The 27,247-nt window shown below is 45.3% G+C and overlaps 2 protein-coding genes and 1 long non-coding RNA gene across 6 annotated transcripts in view; 1 reads left to right on the top strand and 2 right to left on the bottom strand.

Moving 5' to 3' along the window:
* Positions 1 to 663: 663 nt before the first annotated feature.
* Positions 664 to 9,415, bottom strand: LRRN4 (leucine rich repeat neuronal 4). Of its 4 annotated transcripts, XM_081906193.1 has the most exons (6): positions 7,700 to 7,970; positions 7,388 to 7,468; positions 4,483 to 5,200; positions 4,086 to 4,290; positions 2,648 to 2,785; positions 664 to 1,931 (listed from the first exon to the last, which is right to left on the bottom strand). In XM_081906193.1, exons 3-6 carry the CDS (start codon positions 5,168 to 5,170, stop codon positions 692 to 694), a joined length of 2,271 nt encoding a protein of 756 aa, XP_081762319.1. In that variant the 5' UTR covers positions 5,171 to 5,200; positions 7,388 to 7,468; positions 7,700 to 7,970; the 3' UTR covers positions 664 to 691. The 4 variants fall into 4 exon arrangements, with proteins under 4 accessions (XP_081762319.1, XP_081762318.1, XP_081762317.1 ...); XM_081906192.1 differs by lacking the exons at positions 7,388 to 7,468; positions 7,700 to 7,970 and adding an exon at positions 9,081 to 9,415; XM_081906191.1 differs by lacking the exon at positions 7,388 to 7,468.
* Positions 9,416 to 17,778: 8,363 nt separating this feature from the next.
* The window catches only part of FERMT1 (FERM domain containing kindlin 1), a 40,792-nt gene continuing 31,323 nt past the window's right edge, over positions 17,779 to 27,247 (bottom strand). Inside the window, exons 12-15 of the mRNA XM_081906240.1 lie at positions 26,329 to 26,550; positions 22,805 to 22,929; positions 19,503 to 19,644; positions 17,779 to 18,503 (exon numbers count right to left, since the gene is read on the bottom strand). Coding sequence (XP_081762366.1) covers positions 18,330 to 18,503; positions 19,503 to 19,644; positions 22,805 to 22,929; positions 26,329 to 26,550 — 663 coding nt within the window. The 3' untranslated portion in view covers positions 17,779 to 18,329. The remainder of the gene's footprint in view (positions 18,504 to 19,502; positions 19,645 to 22,804; positions 22,930 to 26,328; positions 26,551 to 27,247) is intronic.
* LOC309367426 lies at positions 18,438 to 21,044 on the top strand. Its single transcript, XR_014167162.1, has 2 exons — positions 18,438 to 18,524; positions 20,114 to 21,044. It is a non-coding gene; the product is annotated as an uncharacterized lncRNA (long non-coding RNA).

Genomic DNA, 27,247 nt, shown 5'->3' with positions numbered 1-27,247 from the left:
TAGTATTAACTTAGCCTGATCTCTCTTCACTACGGTGTGCATCTGCTTCCAGCCTGATCACTTACTTGATACTGCAGATCACAACATCATAATCACATAACCAGGCTGTTCCAGATAAATAGAGGGTGCTGCTTGCAAAAAGGCTTTTTTAGCCCATGTAAAGCCGATATAGTGAGGAAAAATTGCACGCTCAATATTTTGTTCTGAAACCTGATGTAGGATTGAAATTCATAACATGGCATTGTGCAAGGGACACAATGCGCAGGATTCCACTAATGAGTCACGTTAAAGAAGGTGGTAGCAGCATCTGACTGGGGCTCAATTTTCTGATAGCAGGATCATGGCCAGTATTGGAGGAAGTGGGAGGTACTTTTTGCTGATTTTCTCCCCTGCTGCCCTCAATCTTTTAGGGAGCTGCAGGGAGAAGGAATAATGGGGGTGGAATCCCCCCCTGCAAATTTAGATTCGTAATGAATACTTTAGTTTTTTAAGACACTTTCAGAAGCAAAGAAATACTTTCCTGTTGCCTACTTCTCCTATTTATTTACTGTACTTATCCAAACAACAATTTAAATTCTGGAAAGAAGCTCACAGAGCAGGAAAGGTATTTTAAACTGTTTTCTTCCCTTTCGCTGTACGAAAAGGCAAATGCCATCAAATAGATTATTTTTTTTGCCAATCCTGTTCACTTTTATTTTAAGGAGTAATCAAAAGCAGGGTTTTTATACGAGACAAGGTGTGTGTTATAATGCTCAGTGTGGGGTCCTTTACACTTTTTGCAGAGACACACTGACAGCAAGATGGTAGCAATAAGAAAGAATCCACTCGTTGCACACAAAGTGGCAAAGATAGATTTGTAGCTGGACTTTGTTTTAAAGGAACCACATGGAGAACTGGGCTCATTCCAATCTGCAGTCTGGCTCAATCCTGCCTTGTTTGAAGCCATTATGCACACTTGGTAAGTTGAGCCAGGCAGGAGATTGTACAGTGTGTATCGCCTAGCCGTGGCATAAATCTCTCCAGATACAGTGAAATTCTGGCTGTCCTGAGGGCGGTAAGCAAGCTGGTAGAATCTTACTGCTGAATAAGGAGCACACCAGCAGATCTCTGCTGAAGTGTCCCTAATTTCAGATATCTCATGGAGCCTCGGAGGATCTGGGATGGTGAATTCATCAGAGATCCCTGGGCACAGGCAAGGAGACAACAACTGGAGATCAAAGCAAGGCTTTTGGAGGTGTCTGCATGGATCGTAATCACAAGGCCCAAGGCCCTGAGCCACGAATTCCTCCTCCTGCTTATCATAGTCATAATAATCTTCATAAGATCTTGGACTGTTACGAGTGGTTGCAAGATTCAGAAGAGGGACTCCCTTAGTGGGGCTTTGCAACGGTGGTGTAGACTGAGCTGGCCTTACCGTATTGTGTGGGATCAACAGAGAAGAATCTGCCGCTGTCTCTTCAGCTGTAGGACTGAGCGGAGCGAAGTGGGACCATGTTTCGTGGCCAATAAAACCATCCACTACTGTGGTGTCGTGTTTCCTTTGATTCATTTCAGTCATGCTCACTAGGGTTGGATCAGAAGAGAGTTCCCCCAGAGTTCTTGAAGGAGCTGCTGTGGTGGGTGGGCCATCTGTAGATCTGCCAAATGTTTTCTCTTTGTAGGCAAGAATGTCTGCTTCGGTTGGAGCCTCCTTTGCTGTATCTCCCCAAGTCAAATGAGGGCATTGAGGAGAAGAAGGGCTGCTGGGCCATTCTTGGGGAAATGTACTGGAGTCTGGAAGGGTGTCTGTCGTGAAGCTGGGAGACGTACCATAAAGCTTGACTTGAGTGGAGTTGGAAATTATTTGCCTTTGGCACTCTGTGTAGAACTCGGACAGCGGCATACGTCCAGATGCTTCTTTGGCCTCTGGGTAGCACAAAGTTTCTGATGCCCTAATATATGAGAAACAAGAACAGTTGTCATTAGGAAGTGGAATGAGATCAGTATTGTCCTCAACATCACTCAGAGATATATCCATAGTTTGAGGCTATGTATGAGTTGCATGCATGAGTGTTTCAGACCATTATACCAGGTTGGCCAGCCACAGGCTGACAACTCAGTTTAGAAATGTAACCTAATTGTAATAATTCTAGAATCCAAGAACTGTAATCCTCTCATCAACAATATTCCAGTGCATATTTCTGGTGCCTAAACCTAGCCTGCATGTCATTTTCCTGAAAGATATAGTGAAACTGATGGACATTTGAGCACATATCCTTAAGCTGATGCTCTTAAATATATGTTCTTAAATATGTGCGCTAGCCCCACAAAAACTGAAATGAGGCTATATTAGGGAGATATTTTTTAAAAAAATTAAACCAGCATTTCCCCAACCTGCTATCCTCCAGATGTTGTGGACTCCAGCATAGCCAATGTTGGTTAGGGAAGACAATAAGTGTTTTCCAAAACATCTGGAGGACAATAGATTTGGGAAGGCAATTTTCATTCACCTGTAGCGCTTATTGCTATGATATGCTCGGTCGTATCTTTGCCGCCACTAGAGTAAGACATTTCTTTATAGCAAAAGGAAAGAGATGAGAGCAGTTTACAAGCAGCACAACAGACTGCCAACAACGTAGCTTGAACCAGCTTCTAAATTTCTCCTTACCTCTGTAGAAGTATTCTGTCTGGCTTGGAGAGCAGCCAGGAAAGATCACAACTACACACCAAAGGGTTGCCATAGAGGTCGATCCTTACGTTTTGCTGTGAGCTGAGATGCCATGGACTGAAAGAGCTCAAATTGCAGCTGGAATAAGAGAAACTAGGTCAACAAACGTATGGGCTGTCATTTAAATAGCTAATTCTCTATCAAATTACATGCAGTTTCTGCCTTCTGCAGAGCAGTGATTATTTTTTAAATTTTTTTTATAATCCATTTGTATTCCACCTTCCCTTCCAGAAACACCCAAGAGAGCTAACAATGTATTAGATCAAACACACATCAGGCCTGGCCCACCTATGAGGCAAGGTGAAGCGGCTGCCTCGGGCGGCAGGATCCACAGGGCCTTCAGCTGCAGCGCATTCCTTGGAGGCTGGATTTGCCACCTGGGCAGCCTCGCTCCATGCCGCTTCTACAACAACCTCTTGACGAATAGGAGGCTCTGCTAGTCCTGCCCTTGTTCTTCACTCAAAATGGTGCCATTTTGTTCTTTACCTCAGGTGCCAGACTATTGGACCAGCACATGCACACACACATGTATGCACACACAGAGACAGATCAGTTCAAGGACCTGCGTAGGAATGCACGCTGAAACGGAGAAATAGAAAATCTAAAATGTCTGACGATGGATGTATGAACCCTAAATCATTCTGATAGAAACATACCAACATTTGGTTTTCATTCAGGATGCAGATTTCAGTCTTGCCCCTTACCCAGAAAATACAAACCAGCTTAAAACCAGATCAATAAATAACTGAACAAACGTTTTTACGGATGGCTCTCCTACCCGAAGTTAACTTTCAATGCATCTCTAGATACCAAAATGTCCGCAAACAAAGCCATGTGCTAGAGTCAGAAGAAAGGTGGTCACGCCTGCTTCCCTGCATCTGTCTTAGTTTTTGTGAGAGGCATTTTAAACACATTAACATTAGCTAGGAGAGCGGGGAATGGGACCACAGTGGCAAAAAATATTCTTATTTTTAGACAATTTTTGTCCTAAGGTCTTTTTGTTTTCAGAAAGCAAACTGTGCCTGGGTCCTTGCACTTTTCATTTGATGGGACAAAAGAGATCCCCACAATTGGTTTTCTTTGAATACTTTTTGGCTCCAGAAACATTTTGCATACAGAAGGAAAACTGAATCGTAAATGACTACTTTATAGGTCTACATCAGTTTAAATTCTGTAATGAAAAGTGCTGTGTGTGTGTGTGTGTTTTTACCCCCTATGTTCCCTTCCACCATTACAAAATCAGTCCATTTAATGTCATAATAATTTATCAGATTATCAGACCACAGTCCTACAACTGAATTCAAGTCCTAACAATGTCCACCTGTGCTTACAAGGGAGGCCTGGTGTCAGGGGAATCCTCAGAGACAGGACAACTTACTTTTGGAATATGAGGAAAGCCAAGTGAGGCGTGTGGCTGAAAGACTCTGTTTCCACCAGACTGAGGGCATGGGAATATCGGCAGTCCAATACCCTCAGCTCAGGAAGATGCAGGAAGGTGTCGACATCAAGGCTTCTCAGCCTGCTCATTTTTGTTAAATAAAGGGATGTGAGCCTGGGCAGATCTTTGGTCCAGTTCTGATGCACTGAGGGTCAAGCGGAAGACAAACAAACAAACAAACATATTACAGAGGAAACTTCCATTTCACATATAAGCAGCCTTCATGACATCACCACATTGGCAAAACAGTTGAAATCCTTACAGCCATTGTCTCCTCTTTCCCCCGCACCCTAAGTGTTTGGCGCTTGATGCTTTCCTCTTAGGTTTCGGTACTTACATCTCTCCAGATAGGTTGCGCTCAGGTCCAGCATGTGGATATCACTTCCTGCATTTTCGGTGGTGTCCCCAGGCAGGAAGATGGTTGCAAAGGCAGATTCCTTAATCCCCTCTTTCCCATCCTTCCCTAGCCAAGTAGAAGACAGGTTCAGGAAATGCAATTGAGGATAGCAGGAAAAAGCCAATGGCTGGATTTCGAGAATGGGGTTTCCAGCTAGAGAAAACCACTCGAGGTTTTGCAGAACAGATGCATTGCATGCGGGCACAACTGATAGCAAATTGAAGCTCAGGTCCAGGAACTGGAGGCGGCTGAGGTTCCTGGCATCCCATGCCACTTGCTGAATCTTATTCTGCCTCAGGGAGAGGAATTGCAACATTGGCAAGTCAGCCACCTCCTGGCTGTTGAATTCAGGCAAGAGGTTGACACTCAGGTCCAAATGCTCCAGAAGCTCAGGCAGGCAGGCAGGGAAAGAAGTCAGGCTCTGATTTCTGTGGCGGAAGTAGGCCCATGTCTGGGCACGGAGCTCCCCGCAGGACAGGCTACTGAGGTTGACATTTTCCTCCCAAGTGTTTGGCTTCAACTGGAAAAGGATTTTCGCATCTCCAGCAGCTGTAGATCCCGTTTCCTTCGTTGGCCTGCTTGGCACGTCCCGTACAAGGACTAACAGGCAGGCAAGGAAGCAGAACATGGTAACCGCTCCCTCAAGAAGATGAGAGGCCTGTTTTCAGAAAGAGAAGGAAAGCAGTGATGTTGAGTGCAGCCAAATACAGTGATACCTCGGGTTAAGAACTTAATTCTTAACCTGAAACTGTTCTTAACCTGTGGTACCACTTTAGCTAATGGGGCCTCTTGATGCCGCCACACAATTTCTGCTCTCATCCTGAAGCAAAGTTCTTAACCCGAGGTACTATTTCTGGGTTAGCGGAGTCTGTAACCTGAAGCGTCTGTAACCTGAAGTGTCTGAGGTACCACTGTATTAACTTCATGCAAGTCCACAAAAGCATATGGCATCTTATGTGGGCCTTCAAGGGGCCACAATATGAGATGAACTAGCATGGCTGCGCAGCCCGTATCCATGTTCACAAAATAATCTCTCCATTATCCTAATAATAATCTATATATCACAAGAAGCTGAACTGACAAGAGAACACTGAGGCAAGTGTGTTGGAAACTCACGTGGGTGCAGTTCTCAGGTTCACTGGGCTGGCTGCAGAAAGCTATTTTGATAATTCCACATAATGAGTCCTACCTCAAAGGATTGCTGTGAAGTTAAGGATTTGGTCGGGCTTTTTAACATCTATATGAAGCCGCTGGGAGAGATCATCACGGGGTTTGGACTGGGTGTCCATCAATATGTAGTAGATGATACCCAGCTCTACCTCTCTTTCAAATCAGAACCAGTGAAGGCGGTGAAGGTCCTGTGTGAGTGCCTGGAGGCGGTTGGAGGATGGATGGCGGCTAACAGATTGAAGTTGAATCCTGACAAGACAGAAGTACTGTTTTTGGGGGACAGGGGGCGGGTGGATGTGGGGAATTCCCTGGTCTTAAATAGGGTAACAGTGCCCCTGAAGGAGCAGGTGCACAGCCTGGGAGTCATTTTGGACTCACAGCTGTCTATGGAGGCGCAGGTCAAATCTGTGTCCAGGGCAGCTGTCTACCAACTCCATCTGGTACGCAGGCTGAGACCCTACCTGCCCGCGGACTGTCTTGCCAGAGTGGTGCATGCTTATCTCCCGCTTGGACTACTGCAACATGCTCTATGTGGGGCTACCTTTGAAGGTGACCCGGAAACTACAACTAATCCAGAATGCAGCAGCTAGACTGGTGACTGGGGGCGGCCGCCGAGACCACATAACACCGGTCTTGAAAGACCTACACTGGCTCCCAGTACGTTTCCGAGCACAATTCAAAGTGCTGGTGTTGACCTTTAAAGCCCTAAACGGCCTTGGCCCAGTATACCTGAAGGAGCGTCTCCACCCCCATCGTTCTGCCCGGACACTGAGGTCCAGCGCCGAGGGCCTTCTGGCGGTTCCCTCATTGCGAGAAGCAAAGCTACAGGGAACCAGGCAGAGGGCCTTCTCGGTAGTGGCGCCCGCCCTGTGGAACGCCCTCCCATCAGATGTCAAAGCGATAAATAACTTCCTGACATTCAGAAGACATCTTAAGGCAGCCCTGTTCAGGGAAGTTTTTAAATCTGTGATATTTTAGTGTATTTTTGGTTTCTATGGAAGCCGCCCAGAGTGGCTGGGGAAACCCAGCCAGATGGGCGGGGTACAAAAAATAAATTATTATTATTATTATTATTATTATTATTATTATTATTATTATTATTGGCAAACTCGGCCCTCCATATGTTTTGGGACTACAATTCCCATCATCCCTGACCATTGGTCCTGTTAGCTAGGAATCATGGGAGTTGTAGTTCCAAAACATCTGGAGGGCCGAGTTTGCCTGTGTCTAGATATGGTAAACACTGCTTTGGAGGACAGTGAAAGTAGTAGACCGCATGGCCTAAGGCTACAAACATTCATATCGGCCTCCTGTGCCCTGGCTGCTAGGCATCACCATGCAAGTGTTCTTTTGTGGCACTGATGGATGAGGGCCAGAGACAACAGTGGCACGAAGTCCTTACACCAGACCACTGCAAGCCTAAACATGGGCTTAGCAAGGGGGTGCAGGGAATGGCATCTCTTCCCCCAATCAAATAAATAAATAGAAATACTTAACTAACTGACCAACTGCGTGGCAGATAACTTGGTTCTGCCCCCTCCCACATAAAGCCTGCCCTCCTAAAATAAATCTGGCTACACCCATTACCCTACAGTCTGGTGGTTTTTTCCTATCACATTGTAACCCTAAGAAAAACGCACACCTCTTTTACCTAGATGCACAATTTTTTACTCACTCTTTGCTTGGAAGGTATCAGGGAGCTCGGTTCTAACTTGTTTACTCAAAGGGGGGGGGGTGTCTTCTGGTCTTTTAAAAGCTGAGGCACAGAAACCCCAGTGGGAGAAGAATTCCCCCCATTAATGTGATGCTGGTATAGTCGCTAAGCCCAATCACCTCCGCTTGCCATCTTGCCCTCTATTGCAAAACACTTAACTTGGTTTCTCTGTGCTGAACTGGCTAATATTCATTGGGGGGGGGGAGGGGACACCCAACCTCCCAAGAGCGAATCCGTCTCCCTTTCGCCCTTTCAGGATCAGCAAGCACTTACCCGCCAAGGTGCTTCTCAGGCAGATTGCTCCGTGTCAAGGCTCCCCGAGTTTTCCAGCACTTGCTTTATACATTCCGATGATTCAGAGCTCAAGCACGAACCCCTGTCTGCTCCCTTGATCCCGTCCTCTCTCACCAGATCCGCTGATTCCAAGTCAGGCCCCTTATACCAGTTTGCCCCTTCGTCTTAGGGAAAGGGCTGTTCCTTTTTTTACTACACCACACCTATCCCCATCCCTTTATGGGAAGTGGGCAGATTTTCCAAACTATACAAATGGACTGTCAGCTCCTCCCTGCATAGCTTGGGGGGGCGGGCGAGGGAGAGGCTGGGGGTGATACTGGTGGGCTGAAAAAACATCTTTATTGCCAGCAGAGAGGATTGCTCTTTTTTTTGCAAAGGTGAAAGGTCCATGGAGAGTGCCAGACTGCTGATAAGTAGGCCAATGTCTTCTTCCCTCTCCTTCTAGAAATAGGCAATTTTGACTTCTCTGCAAGTATAAAGGGCAAACTACAGCTTGTATCTATTTAAGGAGCACCACCATTTATTTTTAAAAGAAGTGGACTTGGGAATATACGGTTTTGAATGGAGGAAGAGGAGAAGGAGGAGGGGTGGGAGAAAGGGCTGCTTCCCTGCTCAGAATTGCTCACCACCTAAAGGAGCTTTTCATGTCGTTTTAACTGCTCCCTTTCTCCATGGTGTCCCAGATGTGCCTTTGGGAAGGGTAATATTCTGGGGAGAAATTCTGAGAAGGGAAGTGGTTGAGGGTCAAGCACCCCTGTGAGCTCATTTACATGCCATTTGTAGGTTTATTAAAGGTAACAGTAAAGGTAAAGGGACCCCTGACCATTAGGTCCAGTTGTGGCCAACTCTGGGGTTGCGGCGCTCATCTCGCTCTATAGGCCGAGGGAGCCGGCGTACAGCTTCCGGGTCATGTGGCCAGCATGACTAATCCGCTTCTGGCAAACCAGAGCAGCGCATGGAAATGTCGTTTACCTTCCCGCAGGAGTGGTACCTATTTATCTATTTGCACTTTGACGTGCTTTCAAACTGCTAGGTTGGCAGGAGCAGGGACCAAGCAACGGGAGCTCACCCCGCCGTGGGGATTCGAACCGCCAACCTTCTGATCGGCAAGTCCTAGGCTCTGTGGTTTAACCCACAGCGCCACCCGCGTCCCCTTGTAGTTTTATTAATTGTTCCCAAATCCCACACTCCCTCCTGCTAGAGCCCGGGGCAACTACCAACAATCGTAATATGCAATACAACATATGCAATACAACAGTATACAGCATTAATTAACATGCAATACAACAGTATACAACGTTAATTAAAACAAATCAATGGCAACCTTTAAAAGACAAGGCAGCAGATAATAATCTCTTACCTGTTAAAATGTCTGCAGCTAATGACCAAAGGCATGGGGATGGTGGTTAAAAACTCAATTTCAGTTTGGAGCGAATTCCATAGTCTGGGGGCAGCCACTGAGAAGTTCCTTCCTTGTGCCATTGTCCTACAGGATTCTCCACTGATGTTACCATGAACAGGGCATCTCTGGCCCATGCTTTAATGTCTTCAAGAGTACTTGAAGGAGTATTTGCGCTCAGACTGCAGATAATAAATGACCTTCTGCACCAACACTTTGAATTGAGCCTAGGCAGCCAGTGCTGTGAGCTCTAAGAAACAGTGTAATGGGATCTCTATCAATACAGATGTGGGTGGCGTTATGGTCTAAACCACTGAGCCTCTTGGGCTTGCCGATCGGAAGGTTGGTGGTTCAAATCCCTGCGTCAGTGGCGAGCTCCTGTTGTTCTGTCCCAGCTCCTGCCAACCTAGCAGTTTGAAAGCACGCCAGTGCAAGTAGATAAATAGGTACCACTGTGGCGGGAAGGTAGATTTCAGCTTCATTTTTTTAACCTTATCCAGTTCATCAGTGCCTCCAGACACTGGTCCAGTATTGGCACAACCTCTATTGGCATAAGCAAAATCTCCCAGAGCATTCTGTAAACCTCTTGGAATTTTCAGTCTCCAAGTCTGGCCCATCCTTTGGCCTGTGCATCTCATCTCTCTTCTGCCTCCCTTCAGAGACTGTGTCATGAAAATGTACGCCCTTTGTGATGTAATGATCTGATCATAAGGGTGACATCTACATCCCCCATCCTCAGGCTGCCTGTTTCCATGACAGCGTAATACAACAAATCCAACATAGGACCTGTCACATGTGTCCTACATGTGTAGTAGCCCTACACACAGGCTTACCCTAGCTTAGCAACTGAGTAACTAACGCTAGTAGGGTCCTATGAGTGTCAGTCATCCCAGGGGCCTACTTTGGAGTGGTCTCCTAGACTACATCTTACTGTTAAGACGTGAAGTTGTGAAGAAATGTGGATTCAACATTAAAAGCTGTAACATTAAAAGCCCTGAGCAGCTTGGGCCCAGGATACTTGAATAACCACCTGCACTTACGCCAACCTGTCCGTTTACTGAAATCGGTGTTGGAAGACTTACTTAGGTGTCCACCTGTGAAGATGATTAGGTTGGTGGGCACCCTTAACAGAGCCTTTTCATTGGCTCGGCAACAATGGAACTCCATCACTTTGTAGGCTCTATGTAGAGCGGATTGTTAGCAGCATAAAGGTAAAGTGTAAAGGGACCCCTGACCATTAGGTCCAGTTGTGACCGACTCTGGGGCTGCGGCGCTCATCTTGCTTTATTGGCCGAGGGAGCTGGCGTACAGCTTCCGGGTCATGTGGCCAGCATGACTAAGCCGCTTCTGGCGAACCAGAGCAGCGCACAGAAACGCCGTTTACCTTCCCGCTGGAGCGGTACCTATTTATCTACTTGTACTTCATACTTTCAAACTGCTAGGTTGGCAGGAGCAGGGACCGAGCAACAGGAACTCACTCCATCGCGGGGATTCGAACCACCGACCTTCTGATTGGCAAGTCCTAGGCTCTGTGGTTTAACCCACAGCGCCACCTGTGTCTCATGTTAGCAGCATAAATGCCCCCAAACCCAACCCTTTCAGACATCTGTCCTACAAGAAACCTGCCAAATAACGAACCTGCCAAGCAACTCCAGAACTAGCCCTAGTAAACATCTGCCAAGACAACAATGCACACTCACCTTACAAAGAACTCATAAGCCACCTACTCTCAGCAGCGAGGAGCGTCATAACTAAACAATGGAGGGACCTGCCACTGCTCCCAAACTGTATGGGAAACGACCCTAGTAGAAAAGTTAAGCAACAAATTGAAACTAGCACAGAGACAAACAAAAGAAGATGCCGTAACACTGGTATGGCTCCGCTTTATTACACATACAGCCCAGCAAGACAACAAGATAAACGCCACAATAGCATACCAATTGATGCGGCTATCTTGACCCAACCACCTTCCACCCTCTCTCACATACAAACAAAACTCATTGCAACCAACTATGCTCTGGGCTCTCGGTCTGCCAAAACAGACAGACAGACAAATAAAGAACCTATCCCTGTGATGCTGACACAAAAAGCCTATGCATACACTAAGCAAAAGAATGGAAAACCATTACCCCCTTTCTTCCCCACCCCTCTCCCCAGTTCAATGCCCCCCCAACCTCACAATGTCTATAGCAGCCTATAGAAAGGACTCTATGAACTCAGAACAAAGATGTTGTATGTACCCTTGCTGTTCTAGGAAAATCCTTTAATAATAATAATAATAATAATAATAATAATAATAATAATAATAATAATAATGGTATCACACTCCAAATCCCTGGGAGGTATCTCCCAGCGGTTTCATATAGCTATGACAGAGTGAAAGAGAGACTACAAAATCACAATTAGCCACCCTCCCAGAGTCACTTTTCTTTAAATGAAGAAATAACAAGCAGGTGTCAAGGCTTAATTATTGTTGTGCAAATTAGCAGCTTGCTACTCACTTTGCTACCTATCCATTCTGAAGGAAATCAGCCCTGAGTGCTCACTGGAAGGACAGATTGTGAAGCTGACGCTCCAATATTTTGGCCACCTCATGAGAAGAGAAGACTTCCTGGAAAAGACCCTAATGTTGGGAAAGATGGAGGGCACAAGGAGAAGGGGATGACAGAGGACAAGATGGTTGGACAGTGTTCTCGAAGCTACCAGCATGAGTTTGACCAAACTGGGAGGCAGTGGAAGACAGGAGTGCCTGGCGTGCTCTGGTCCATGGGGTCACAAAGAGTCAGACACGACTAAATGACAACAACAACTCAGTTTAAGGCAAGTGAGTGAAAAGCAGCAGGCATCATTGTCCAAGGAAAACCATGCACACCCTACAACTACTATAGCAATTAAAGCTATGCTTTTCAAAGGGCCTCGAGAACGCATGCTGGGCTTATCTTTGCACATGTCACTCAGCATCAAGGCAGCCTTGAGATCTACCAGACTTCACAGAAACGTAAGACAGATTTCTTAACGGGACTGTCTGGTCTGGAGCCCTTTTGGGTTCTGCCTCCTTTGTTACAAACAGATCAACATGTACTTTTAGAAAACCCCTTTCAAGCGAAGGAGCGTCATCAGGTATTGCCCAATGCTGTTCAACTCTGGTGAATACTGAAAGGTAATTTCTCCCGCAGCAACAATTCTGGAAAAACAAAGCCCAGGAAGAAATAGGGCAAAAAGAGGCGTACCTCAGATGACGGACAAATTTGGTCAAAAATAAAACAAACAACAAAAATCAAAAAGTTACACCATATAGATACTAACAGAAGGTGATGATGCCTTTAACATATTTTTCCTCTGTAGATATCTACGTATCCAATATGCACCGGCAACTTGGAGATTTTGTTCTATTTCTTCGTAATATTGCAATTTCTACTTACCGTAAGCTATTTCCCACTTACCGTAAGCTATTTGTATACGAGATAAAACCACACCACACTCCATGAAAATTAGTTATTTTAGTTTTGTCTTTAGCTAATCTACACGGGTAAGTCATTTTTTTTTTCTGCCATGGCTATTTGCAAGTAGTTTGTGGTATAAAGCTCTTGCAGTTTTCCAGTGTCTGCGAGCACAAATACTGTTAGTTCCTTAGATGTCGCTTTGATGAGGTTGACTGGTTTTATTACCCCACTAATGCATACGGAGAAGGAAGCTGAGAGCTCAGAGTTTACCTAGGGCTATCTAAAGCGTTAATGGCTAAACTGGGATTTGAACTAGTGACATCTGCCTCGTATCTCATGATCTTAACAGCACCACTTCTGTAAGTGAAACACATTCCTGATTTCACAGGTTAAAAGCACAGGTTAAAAAACAGCATGAAAGAAAAAGCACGTGAGAGTGTGCCTGCCCATCTCAAGCTTATCATTTCATTCATCAGGAAATGACACAAACTGCTGTTGTAAACAAAAATTGCCCTTTCCCCTTATGGGGTATCCAAGAGCCCATATAGAGTCCTTACGTTAGGTTCCCTATTGGTAGGAGAAGATAACAGAGGCCAACCAGAGAATATTGAGAAGCAAAGCAGCTAGTAAGCTTGATCTTTATTTGAACTGTTGCAACAGGGTGCTCCCCTCACCCGCAGGAGAGGAAGCAGAACCCCGAAAAATGGTGTGCAAGGCCTTATAAAGACTTTTGAAATTGCCACCCTGTAGATCCCCAGAGTCGGTCACGACTGGACCTAATGGTCAGGGGTCCCTTTACCTTTACTTAGATCAAGACCACTCCCAGAAACATCATACCTACATCACAGAAGGGGTGTAACCTAAGACCACTACATCACAGAAAAGGCGGTCTTAAAACAGAAATTTGAATGTTGTTTTTCTCCTGTCATTGTTTATCTCCTGTCTGGCAGGTTACTTGATTGGATTGCCTGGGTAGCCTGGCCAGTCTTTTGTAATGATAAATACTTAGTTCCTGGGCCATATCACAGGCTCACACCCATGTCATATCTTAAATGTGCCCTTAAGACAGGATCTGTGAGGAAAGAGACAATGAGGTTTCCCACTTTGACCCAGGTCGGTCTTTCTGTGCTGATCTATGTACGTGCTTGGTTGGTATGCATATGAACATTACCATATATCTAAGACCTCAAAATTCCTATCACACTGCCAAGATATTAAAGAAGAAAGATGGAAGGTGGAAGCAAGCAATAAATCACCTGCGTTTGGGGTGACCCTGATACCGGTGACATTTCAAATTTTGATCCAGAATTTAGAGAACAAATCTTATAACAAAGTTAGATTGAAAGTTAAATAAAGGGATCTATTTTGATTTCCAATAAAGGTACAACAAATATTCACTGGTGATTGGGCTTAGAACTATACCAGCATCTTCCGACGCAAATGAGCTCCTCTTCATGTTCACATTAAAGGGGGGAATTCTGCAGGCGCCTGTGTCCTGGTCCCTTCCCACATCTGCTCCAGAGATAGGTTAGGGGGAACAGATTTAGGAGGCGCACAGTGGGAAAAGAGTGGGAGAATATTTCACAGGGCAAGCAGAAATCCTCACACTAACCAAACATTCACAAAGCGCTACATTAGATACAAACCATTATCATTTATTTTTAAGTCATTGTAAAACTGCTGCACTATAAACTGGTGGTTTCGTCATCTAAAGTGCCTTTAAGAAGTGTCTGATTTTTTGATCCCACTACACAGCTACTCTTGAAACCCCTTAACAAGTTGCGGAAGTCATATTGCCCTAATTACCACTGTTGGGAAGTGCAAAACAGTTCCAGGTTCTCTGTCTGTGAAGCACTGAGCATATGATGGATGAGCATTCCCTCATCCATTTTAGCACTGGAATCATTATCTCATTTACTACTGGATGAAAATGGGCAAAATTGACTCGCTCAAAGGGATTTAAACCCAGATCTCCTAAACCAGGCATGTCCAAAGTCTGTTTCAGGGGCCTAATCCAGCCCACTGGTAGGCTTAATCCAGCCCCTGTGGCAGTTTCCAAATTTATTTCCTGGGGTAAAATCTTAAAAAAAACCTCAACAACGTCAACCGTAAAAAAAGCTCAACAACTTCAACCCTAAGACAAAGGTCTTTGGTCGGCCCTCACAGCCCTTCACTTCATCAAATCTGGCCCCCTTTGAAAAACGTTTGGACACCACTGTCCTAAACATACAGCAAGTAGACTACACAGATGTGTGTTCGCTTCAGAAACAGAATAGAAGCATGTTGCACTCTGTATATTATAACAGCACCTTGAAAGCTGCAACCAGCGTATGTCCTCCTCCTCCTCTTCATCTCTAAAGGGATGAATCAACGCTGGCTGCAAATCATCCAGGTTGGAATGTGAAGAGTGAAAGCTGAATTCCTTACTGACACAGGAAGATAAACAGACCAGAGCAGTCCCAAGAGGAGATGGTACCAGGCTCCAGAGATGAGCTCCTCCTTTAGCAAACAGAGAATGATAAGAACTGAAATATTCAGCAAAGGCTGAGGAATTTTTTTTTTTTGCACTCCATAAAAATAGCATGACATATTCAATCCAGACTGAATCAGATCCCTGCATACAACTGACTGTAAAGAAGGAAAATAAAATATACCTCAAAGAGAAAGAACATGCTGTTTTCTTCTCTGCCGCACATTCTGACACCAAAAATTGAGGCAATTTCTAAGGTAAAGGTAAAGGTACCCCTGCCCGTACGGGCCAGTCGTGTCCGACTCTGGGGTTGCGTGCCCATCTCGCTTAAGAGGCCGGGGGCCAGCGCTGTCCGAAGAAACTTCCGGGTCACGTGGCCAGCATGACAAGCTGCATCTGGCGAGCCAGCGCAGCACACAGAAACGTTGTTTACCTTCCCGCTAGTAAGCGGTCCCTATTTATCTACTTGCACCCGAGGGTGCTTTCGAACTGCTAGGTTGGCAGGCGCTGGGACCGAGCAACGGGAGCGCACCCCGCCGCGGGGATTCGAACCGCCGACCTGACGATTGGCAAGTCCTAGGCTCTGTGGTTTAACCCACAGCACTACCCGCGTCCCTGAGGCGAATTCTACAGAGGACCAAAAGATCTGTTATGCTTTAATTAGTTTGGCTTTAATTCCATAGAATATAGTTCATGTAGCAGGAAACGCTACATGAGATGCTGCTTCAGTCGCCCCCCCAATTTGAACTGAAGGAAACCACCACCACAATGAAAAGCACAATAGAATGGAAAGCAGACTGTATGTTAAAGCCTGAAGTGTAGCACTCTTGGCAGGATGCGGCTGGCACTGTGGTCTAAACCACTGAGCCTCTTGGGTTTGATGATCAGAAGGTCGGCGGTTCGAATCCCCGCGATGGAGTGAGCTCTCGTTGCTCTTGTCCCAGCTCCTGCCAACCTAGCAGTTCGAAAGCACAGCAGTACAAGTAGATAAATAGCGGGAAGGTAAACGGCATTTCCATGCACTCTGGTTTCCATCACTGTGTTATGTTGCACCAGAAGCGGGTTAGTCCTGCTGGCCACATGGCCCAGAAAGCTGTCTGTGGACAAACACTGCCTCCCTCGGCCTGAAAGCAAGATGAGCACCGCAACCCCATAGTCGCCTTTGACTGGACTTAGGGGTCTTTTACCTTTTACCTTGCACCCTTGGCACTGAATTGGATCCAAATAACTATGAACAGAAGAAAGCACTAGAGCGAGAATCCATCTCAAAGTAGGTTTTTTTTTTTTTTAAAAAAAAAGAAGGCAGAATAAAATAAGTACAGAAGAAGAGGCTTTCATGGAAGTCCCAGAACCATCACTAGGATAGCATTGTTTTGCAATAATGCATTTATTTTAAAATCTCTATTACACAGCTTAAAAAATTATGGTTTCAGTAGGTTCATTACTACACGCCAGCAGTTTTGATATAAAATATGAAAATGACTAAACGTTAAAAACAAGATGGAAGTTAAATTACTTCAGAAGATGGCACAAAATTAAAACTGTAGTTTCCCTACAGCAAGGCACTAGTTGCAAAGCTTTACAAAATGCAAAAAGCACTGTACAAAAAGCAGGTACTAATGGCTTATGAAAATATGAGCAATTGCGACAAAAACTGGGAGGACGTTGATAAAATCCTTTCCATGAGAAGAGCAAGAACAACAACAACAACAACAAAATGCCCAGGTGCAACAACACCCTAAAAATAACATTAAATCTTTTGGTGGCACTTGTTTTCTGGACTTATTTAAGCAGTAAGTCATCGGAATTAATCAATTCAAATAAATGCTTTTCACAGTATGCCATGCTTGTGTGCGCCTGACAGCTCGTAGTCTTCGGGAGTGAACCCCAAGGAAAAATCCATACCTGATGCATTGTGGGACATCTTTAGGAAAAGGAAAGGCTAAGCGCACATCTGGAGACGGTTGAATGTCATCTTGTATGCCTCCTTCTGGCAACTCCTGCAGCCAAACTGGTGCCAAACATATCATTCTGGTTTGTTTTGGACCACATCAGCAAGGCCACTGGAGCGAGTCTTGTTATTTGGGCAGTCCAGGTCCTCCATACACACTCCCCAGGCCTGCGCCCCAGAGAGATCACTTTGGTGCTGCCGATACAGCAAAAACAACGCAGAAGGCAGTGGTTACAAGTTACTTGTCTCTGCAGCCACAGCAGACGCCGTGATTCTCCAGAGGATTGACTCCTCCCTTAATGGAGCACTCCAATGTGTCTTGAGACGGATGGGCCATGCCCTAAGGGGTTCAGGAGTGAGCGGAGGTGAGGAATAGGAGGCACAGAAGGAAGCTGGATTTGGACTACAATTCCCATCATCCTTGACCACTGGTCTGGAAGCTGGATTTGGACTACAATTCCCATCATCCTTGACCACTGGTCTGGAAGCTGGATTTGGACTACAATTCCCATCATCCTTGACCACTGGTCTGGAAGCTGGATTTGGACTACAATTCCCATCATCCTTGACCACTGGTCTTGCTAGCGAGGGATGATGGGAGTTGTGGTCCAAAAACAGCTGGAGGCCCAAGGTTGGGGAACACTGCTCTAAAGCAGTGTTTCCCAACCTTGTGCCTCCAGCTGTTTTTGAACTACAATTCCCATCATCCCTGACCACTGGTCTTGCTAGCTAGGGATGATGGGAGTTGTAGGCCAAAAACATCTGGAGGCACAAGGTTGGGAAACACTGCTCTAAAGTATTTGCTGCATTGGAGCCTTAACTGGATTTCACAGGCTCCCCAGCGTCACACGCCAATAAAGATTACGGATAAGCCAAAACCGTGTGCTCTACAGGGATCAGGGATAGAGAACTATTGGACTACAACTCCCATCCTCCCGGTCCATGCTGGCTGATGCGGCTTGGATTGCAGTATCACCTGGAAGACTGCAGGCTCCACGTCTCTGCCGCAGGTACGTGGTTGCAATACAGTAGACTCTAGGTTTGTTGTTGCACAGTAGGCTCCAAGTCAGGGATGGGGAGCGTGAGGGCCTCCCGATTATATGGACTACAAGTCCCATCGGCCCTGCCAGCACATCCAGCGGTCAGGAAAAATGGGGGTTGAACAGCATTCACAGGTTAGCCACCCCTGCGCCAAGAATTTACATCCAACATAGATAAACCCTTGAGGTAAGCTTATGTTTTTTTTTCCAAAAGGTTACCCGTTTAAACTTCTCAGGTTCAAAACCAAGATGAATCTAGAGGAGGCACTCGCATTTTGGAGTTGTCGATCGGCTCCTTGCTTCTCCTCATTCCCACCCTCCAGTTAACTTGTGGAACAGGTCCTCGTCCAGCGTTTCGTTCTGGTCTTTGGAACGGGTGGACAGGAAGATGTAACCTCCAATGTATTCGTGGACCACCTTGCAGTCTGCGCTCAGGCAAGCGAAAGCAATAGACACGTTCTGGTCAAACTCAATTGCAACCTGAAGGGGAAATGCAAAGAGGTATATATAAAAAAAGGACAATTAAACCGCCAAGAATAGAGGGAGGAAGGAGATAGCCAGAGAGGAAGCCTGCAATATACCGCCCTTAACCCGGTCCTGGATAGTGTACTGACACATCACCCAGGCCTAGTTCCAGCACACTGGTTCCTGAAACATTAGAGCATCAGGAGAGCCTGTTTGGCTCAAACGAATGATCCATTTAACTGTGCATCTTTTATCCAATGCCGCCACACAGCCTATACGCAGGGCCCGAAGGCACAAAGGCCCAACCTTTCCCACAAGTCACTGGCATTAGGAGGCTAGACTGCCCCTGCACTTGGAGGTTCTGTTTAGCTGCAACTGCTAAAAGACTGTGATAGACTTTTTTCTCATGAATTTGCCTCGGTCCCCTTGACAGCTTGTGTCTATCAAAGCTTCTTGCAGCAGCAAATTCTGTCAAGTGAATTCTGCATTCTGCAAAGTGTTTTTGCTTCTTTGCCCTGAAACTATGAACATATTTCAGAGATTATCTTTTGTGACTCCCAGCTGAGTTTACGCCATGCTCTATCCCCTCACATTCATCGCATTTATGTCTCCCACACTCCCAGTTTTCCTTCAAATGACTGTTAAAGAAAGAAACTCCACAGTGATATTTTATATCATGGTGGAGATCGTGAAGTCCCTAAATAAAAAACATAGTGAATAAAACAGCCCAATATGATGAAAAACCACCCAATATAATAAAGTATAATACTGTGAATGGGGATGTGATGCATAATAAGGTGACATGGCCAGCAATAAGGGAGTTGTAGTCCAATAGCCACTGTAGGGCCACGGGGTCCTCCTCCTTGCTTGCATATAAGGGTTTCTATGTACAGCAGGTACATTGTTTTGCAATTTCAAATACATCACAAAAGGGCTGTTTGCCAGGTTTATTTGTGCAAAAGGTTAAATCGCAGTGTGAGAGGCAAGTTTTCTCCAGGAAACCTTTGTCTTTACCTGCCGTATCTCCCAGTTCACGTTCCACTGTTTCATATTTGAGAATCTCCATGTCGTAATTGGGTCCCCGGTGGCTGTATCTATCCTTATCAGCCTGTTGTAAGAAATGCCCAAGAGGTCATCCTTCTTGCTTCCTTTAAATCTAAGGAGGGGAAAAACCCAGTCAATTAATTCAGCAAGTCTCTTGAAAAGCAGTTTGCAACAGAGGGAGAAAAATCACAGTCCTTTGTGGAGGTTCTGTGAAGAGTGTGTATAAGGATTTGCACTGGGAGAGAGGACCTATATAGAGTGGTATTATTATTATAATTATTATTATTGTCTCCCCTCCAGCCTACAAATCAGTAACTAATGTAAAGAGGGATGAAATGAGAATATCAATGTTTATGATGGGATTGCGCTTCCCTCTACTGGCCAAGCACAGAAACGCAATGGTAAATGATGTTATGAAAATAGTTATCGCTAAGCATTAAACTTTCCGAAGGCTTTTCCAGGTGTTTGTTTTTTTTTAAAAAAATCATATTGTGAATAAAAAATATTTTGGCCCAAACCCTTATTTAGTAGTAGCAGGACAAAATGTAGTGACCTTGTAATGACTGTAGCCTTTTTTGCAGGGAAGAAAGTCTGTTGTGGTTGAAATCGGCACTTGTATGTAACAGTTAAACGTTAAAGCCAGAAAAGATGTGTACACAGGACCCAAAAGAGGGAGAACACAGTATTTAAAGACCTGAAGCTCCCTCACACACCAGCAACAGTTTCCAAAAAGACACGGTGGTAAAGGAAGCAGATTTAGCCTCGTGGGTGTTCGTGGTTGAGTAATATCTGCTCATTATGGCGCTGGCATTTTTTTTCTGGTTAAGAGCACATGACAACAGAAAGAGAACTGGGCCTCTGGCCAGGTTACTTGATCTCATGCGCTCTGAATTTGAAAAATGTTGGTGCTGCTCTCTGACCAAACAGGACTCACCCTCAGTTAACCTGCTAACTCATTTTGGAGCATTGGCCCAGGGACTGAACGCCAGAATCTCTCAAAGGACCTGTTGATGGCATTTTACCATTGTACTGTTGAGAGTGTATTGACTCATGGTCTCTGTGTGTGGTTTGGGAGCTGCACGGTCAGGGGGGAAAACAATGCTGTCCAAGGTTGTAAAGTCTGCAGAGAGAATAATTAGGTGCACTCTTCCCACCTTGGATCAAATCTATGCTTCCAGGTGCCATAACAAAGCTGCAGAGATAGCGCAGGATAGTGCGCACCCCAGAAATGATCTCTTTCAGCTTCTGGAAGAAGGTACAGGGTTATAAAGACTAGGACTAGCCGCCTGAGAAACAGTTTCTATCCAAATGTGATTTTGGTTTTAAACGCAGTGTAAAGTAGTCTCTATGGGAGTATATTGTATTCATTTATGGGGTATGAGAGTTTTTAGGGGCTAACCAGGCTGGGATAGTTGGGATAGCAGGCTTGTTGGTTTTTTAATGTCTGATGTAGATTTTTTCAATTTTGTTGTTCTGTATGGGACGATGACAATAAAGATTAGCGCATCATAATTCCAGACCCAAAGTCAGGAATTCTATGATGGGAGTCAGCTAAGGGACACCGAGGATGGAGCGGGAGAAAATATGTGACAGCCAGGTCAGTGTGAAACAGCAACCTTTTAATTGCATGTGGGAGACACCTAAACAAGTGGGAGAGCCAGTGTGGTGTAGTGGTTAAGAGCAGTAGTCTTGTAATCTGGTGAAACGGGTTCGCTTCCCCGCTCCTCCACATGCAGCTGCTGGGTGACCTCGGGCTAGTCACACTTCTCTGAAGCCTCAGCCTCACTTACCTCACAGAGTGTTTGTTGTGGGGGAGGAAGGGAAAGGAGAATGTTAGCCGCTTTGAGACTCCTTCGGGTAGTGATAAAGCAGGATATCAAATCCAAACTCCTCCTCTTCTTCTTAACAATTTCCCAGTGGCTCAGTTTTTTTACTTGCATAAATTCAACAGTTGCTTGGCTGCACCCCGTTCCAGCCTTTTTCTTCTGCCTTTCCCTTTCTCTCTGGCTGCCCCCTCCTCTCTCTCTCCTCCTCCTCTGGCCTCCCCCTGCGACTTCACTCACATGCCAGCCAAGGGTAAAGGTAAAGGGACCCCTGACCATTAGGTCCAGTTGTGGCCAACTCTGGGGTTGTGGTGCTCATCTCCCTTTACTGGCTAAGAGAGCCAGCGTACAGCTTCCGGGTCATGTGGCCAGCATGACTAAGCCACTTCTGGCGAACCAGAGCAGCGCACGGAAACACCGTTTACCTTCCTGCCAGAGCGGTACCTATTTATCTACTTGCACTCTGACGTGCTTTCGAACTGCTAGGTTGGCAAGAGCAGGGACCGAGCAACGGGAGCTCACCCCATTGCAGGGATTCGAACCACTGACCTTCTGATCATCAAGTCCTAGGCTCTGTGCCAGCCAAGGGGCGGGTGCAAAAAAGGAACATAATCCCCATGCAATGTAACTTGACTGTATTTTCTTTTCTTTAACATGGACTTATCAGTCATTCCACTGTTGGTCAGAACACTGGGATATGAGCACCAATTTACTGACGCCTGATCAACTAAATGGTAAATGCTGCATGCGGTTTTCCTCCCATCTATGTGCACAAAGGATTACCGGCTTCATTTAAAAATACAAAAGTGTAAAGTTCACATCTTCTCCACAACCCTACAGCTGAGACTCAAAGGCATTCCAGTCAAGAGCTCTAGCAACATGGGCCAACAACCCTAGAAAAACATACAGTGATACCTCGGGTTACATACGCTTCAGGTAACAGGCTTTGCTAACCCAGAAATAGTACCTTGGGTTAAGAACTTTGCTTCAGGATGAGAACAGAAATCGCCGCGGTGGCGTGGCGGCAGCTGCAGGCCCCATTAGCTAAAGTGGTGCTTCAGGTTAAGTACAGTTTCAGGTTAAGAACGGACCTCTGGAACGAATACAGGTACCACTGTATTCATTTATGTATGTAAACAGCAGGATAATATTAGGACTGCGCTCTTTGCAGTTGGGTCACGTGACGTCAGATGACTGTCAAAGTGGCCCACAGCTCATGATCCAGTTCACCCAACCTGCTGTATTTAATCCAATGCCACCTGGGAGAAAAATCGATGCATCTTGAAGAACATTGTCAGGTCACCAGAAATCATGTTGCAATTGTCACAGCTTCTGTTCAAAATCACCTCTGCTTGATCTAATTGACAACTCACTTGGCGCTCAGTCAAAACAAAGGAAAAAGAAGAGCTCAGAGAGCCACCTGCCATTAAATGGTCACATTGAACTTACCTCACAATGTAGTACGATAAGCCAAACTCAGGGAGCGACTGCCACGCCTGGACAAACCTCAGCTTGGCTTCCACCAGAGACATGTGGGCGATATTTTGGTGCGCCTCCAAAATGCGAGTAGCCAGCTGCGAAAACAACGAGGGGAATAGAGGTTTCGATTGACAGTTACTGATCCCAATCCCCAGAAACGTTGCACACATGGACAGAACTGGTATCCCCTAATCACATGGGCAAGAGGCCTTAAAAGGCTACAGGTGGCTTTGATTTCCTGTAGCTTTTGTTTTCTTTATCACCCAGGGCGTGGGTGGGGAACTATGAATGGTATTTGATGCCCAAGAGGACTTGGCGACTGTGGTTTACTACAGGGCTGCCTGGTGCAATACATAACAAGGCAATCTTAATGGAATCCAATGCTGGAGGAGACTCTTGAGAGTCCCATGGACTGCAAGAAGATCAAACCTCTCCATTCTGAAGGAAATCAGCCCTGTGTGCTCACTGGAAGGACAGATCCTGAAGCTGAGGCTCCAAGACTTTGGCCACCTCATGAGAAGAGAAGACTCCCTGGAAAACACCCTGATGTTGGGAAAGATGGAGGGCACAAGGAGAAGGGGGCGACAGAGGACGAGATGGTTGGACAGTGTTCTCGAAGCTACCAGTATGAGTTTGACCAAACTGCGGGAGGCAGTGGAAGACAGGAGTGCCTGGTGTGCTCTGGTCCATGGGGTCACGAAGAGTCGGACACGACTAAACAACAACAAATGGAATCCAAAGGTGAGGGAACTGACCAGCTAGGGTTGTTAGAAGTGAAACCTTAACACACAATGCTGGGAATGTAAGAAAGTAAAAAACTTCTAGGAAATAATATATAATAAGATGAAAAAGAAGTTGAAATATACATTTCTAAAAAAGTCAGAAGCATTTTTACTTGGTATTATAGGTGAGGATATTAATAGACAGGATGTTAAATTGTCCTTATATGCAAAAACAGCGACAAGAATATTGTTGGCCCAGAAACGGAAGCAAGAATACTGACAAAAGAAGAATGGCAAACAAAATTAATGGACTACGCAGAACTCGATAAAATGACAGGAAGGATTCGAAACCTGTGGGACCAGAGATTTACAGAAGATTGGAAGAAATATACGAACTATTTGAAAAGCAACTGTAATGAACAAATTACACTAGTAGGACTACCAGAAGTTTTATAAGGAGAAATATATGAAATATTGCAAAGAAGAGGAAGAAGAGAGACATTAGTTATGAGATGTAAATGTAATAGTGAAAGTAAGAAATGTATATTAAGTGAAAAGATTGGAAAATTTTCAGATGTGATTGGTGGAAGTAAAAAAAATTGTGTAAGATAAAAAGTATGTTTAATAATTGTTGAAAATGATACGTTAAAAAAACTAATAAAAATATTTTTTTAAAAAAGAAACTTTAACACACAATGCAACAAGGAACCGAGCACATTTTTAAAAGCAATAAACGTTACAGAGAAGGTAGGTTGGGGTTGGGCAGTTTTGAACTGACCCTGGCAATCTGCATTTTAATCTTCCTCTATTAGGAACAATGCAGCAATTAAGGATTGTTTCTCAAATGTCCTTAATGCTTCAAGGATCTTTCTGTCCGTAATATTTCTTGAGGCCAGTTAAGTACACAGGATTTGGGTAGCTGAGGCTGCCTTGTGCTGGATCAGGCCATCCTGGGCACAGGGAATGGAACCTGAGGCCTCACAGAAATCCTTGCAATTTTGCCCAGCCCTGCTCTACTCTCTTATACCCATTCTGCAGAAGGAAAACTGATTTATACAGGGTCAATACAGTGAGGACATGAGAAACTCACACCTCTCAAATTCAAGTTCAATACTCTGTATCTGTTGTATAAAGCTGGCTCTTTGGTTATTACATGCAGATCTCATAGTTCAGGGAGGTGACCAACCTTTTTATTTTTAAGTATGATTTTTATAATTTTTTTCTGTTTTACAATTTCAGATAAACCTTTTACATACTTAAGATATCAATGACTTCCCATCTCTTTCCATGGTTTATTTTACATATATTCCTGCATATTTTACATAAACTATACCAATCGGTTTTCCATTATTACATCCATCGAAACTTATTTACGCTGTTGAATTTATCTTAATGCTGCCAGAGTTTTCAGCTGAACACAATTATTTTCCAAATATTCAATAAACGTTTCCCAATCTTCTTTAAACATATGTTATTCTTGTTCCCTTATTCTATATGTTAAGGCTGCAAGCTGTGCATATTCTGTCAGCCTAAGTTGTCAATCTTTTTCCATTTTCCATTTTTGGGCTAACAAAACATGGGCCGCAGTTGTCGCACACATACATAACCTTTTCCGACACCTGGGGAATTTCAGTCTGAATGATGCTCAACAGAAAGGACTCTGGTTTCGGGTAGATGGTAATTTTAAACATTGTGACCAACCTTTTAAAGTTTGTGGGCACGTTTGGATTTGGGAGTATGTGCCATGGACTCTGAATAAAGGTTAGATCCAGTACAATTAATCTGAGCCTGGAAAAGCATATAGAACTGGAAAGGGAAATGGGAAAGAGCGTTGCTCTTCCAACTTCATCTCGATATGCTTTTCAAAGGAGAAAAGGGAAACCACCCTCACCACTTTATGACCAACAGGGAAGTGTGTGTGTGTGTTTGTGATTGTGCTGGTCCCGAGGGTTAACTGTGTGGCAAGGTCCGAGTCCAGTCTGAGGTTGAGGGTGCGGTATGGAGGCTGTCTGGCAAGGCTGAAGCTGGGTCCAAGGCAGGGAGTCAGGTGAGGTCAGGAACTCTGGCAGAAGAGCAGGACAGGGTGCAGGAAGGGACAGGCTACCAACAATGTTGCTCCCACAACTTGCCCCAAGGCATAGGGCCCCACAACTTGCTCCAAGGCATAGGGCGGCCCCGATCCTCTCGTGACTCGCCTCTTCTGGCCTGGAGGTGAGCACTCCTCCTGCGGGAATTTAGTTCCCTCCGCCTCTCTGCCCTGAGCCTCTGCAGCTCAGGGGAGGCTGGAGGGTTACCGGACCCAGAGGCAACCTGAGCTTCCCCTGACAGGGCTGGGAGAGGAGCACCTGCAGGCAATGGGTCCTCCATCACCTCAGGAGCCAGAGCAGCTGATGCCTTCACCTGAAGATCCAGCACAGGTGAGGACCCTTCAGGCTCATGCCCCAGCCCCGGCTCAGCTGGTTCTGGAGGCGGGGAATCCTGTGCAGGCTGGGATTCCTCAGGTTCAGCCTCCGAGTCTGAATTCCAGGCTATCACAGTGATCTTCAAAAGCTTCATGGGTTCAGAGGAAGACCTCAAACGGTCATTGCACCCATGAGTGTCATGCTTCTGACTCTCATCCCAGTCTAAGATCTTGCTGAAGAAAAATACATGCTTTTGGCTTTGTTAAGCAAGAACCATTTGAATCAGGCTTGAGTCAGCTTGACAAGGAAAATCTGCTCTAGATCCCGCTGTTATTTCCTTCTCCCAACCCCTCGCCCCACCCCCAGTTACCTGCTTCGACTTGTATTTCTTTGCATATCGTGGCGAGATAAAGCACTCCGGCTTCATATCCATGCTTTCCACGTCAGAAACGTCCTGGGGAGCAGCAGTTCTGCTTTTCATTTTTAAGAAAGACAAGATGTTGTGGACCTCTGGGTGGTAGGAGCTGTCGGCCATCGTTTTCCCTTTGGAAGCCAAAACGCAAGCGGCCATCCACCTGGCATACTGGTTTTCCTGCAAAGAAGAGAGTCAGCGAAGAAGAATAAACTTCTGCAAAGAATCCTTGCACCATCGTTTGCTTCCTTCTCCCCTACCTTGAACAGTTGCTTGAACCAAGGGCCGGCCAAGTGGTACCCTCTCATGGTAAAGGATGGTGGAGGGCCCCATGTTACCTTCCCCTTTGTTGGTTAAGTTTAGACACAGCTCCTAATCTGAAAGCAACAGGATAGAGCCTAGACTTCACTTGCATGAGTTCTGGGTGGCTTTGCAAGGAGACTGGACTAATTCAAGGAGGATCAGTAAACAATGGCTACCAGTCATATGATGGCGGCACTCAGGTTCAGAGGCTTTCTGTCTCCGAACAACAGCTGCTACCTTTGCCTCTTGCAATAATAATAATAATAATAATAATAATAATAATAATAATAATAATAATAATAATTTATTATTTATACCCCGCCCATCTGGCTGAGTTTCCCCAGCCACTCTGGGCGGCTCCCAATCAAGTGTTAAAAACAATAAAGCACTAAATATTAAAAACTTCCCTAAAGAGGACTGTCTTCAGATGTCTTTTAAAGATAGGATAGCTGCTTATTTCCTTCACATCAATGTAAACTTCCAAAAGATACTTGGCATCGCTGATGTAGCCACTGGCTGGATCCAGTAAGCTCTTCTTATGAGGAATTACTGGTTACCTATCCAGCAATATGGG

Source organism: Podarcis melisellensis (genome assembly GCF_964234715.1).
Source record: "Podarcis melisellensis genome assembly, chromosome: 3".
NCBI lineage: Eukaryota > Metazoa > Chordata > Lepidosauria > Squamata > Lacertidae > Podarcis > Podarcis melisellensis.
The sequence above is the reverse complement of the archived record's forward strand: the minus strand, read 5'-3'. Positions and strand labels throughout refer to the sequence as shown.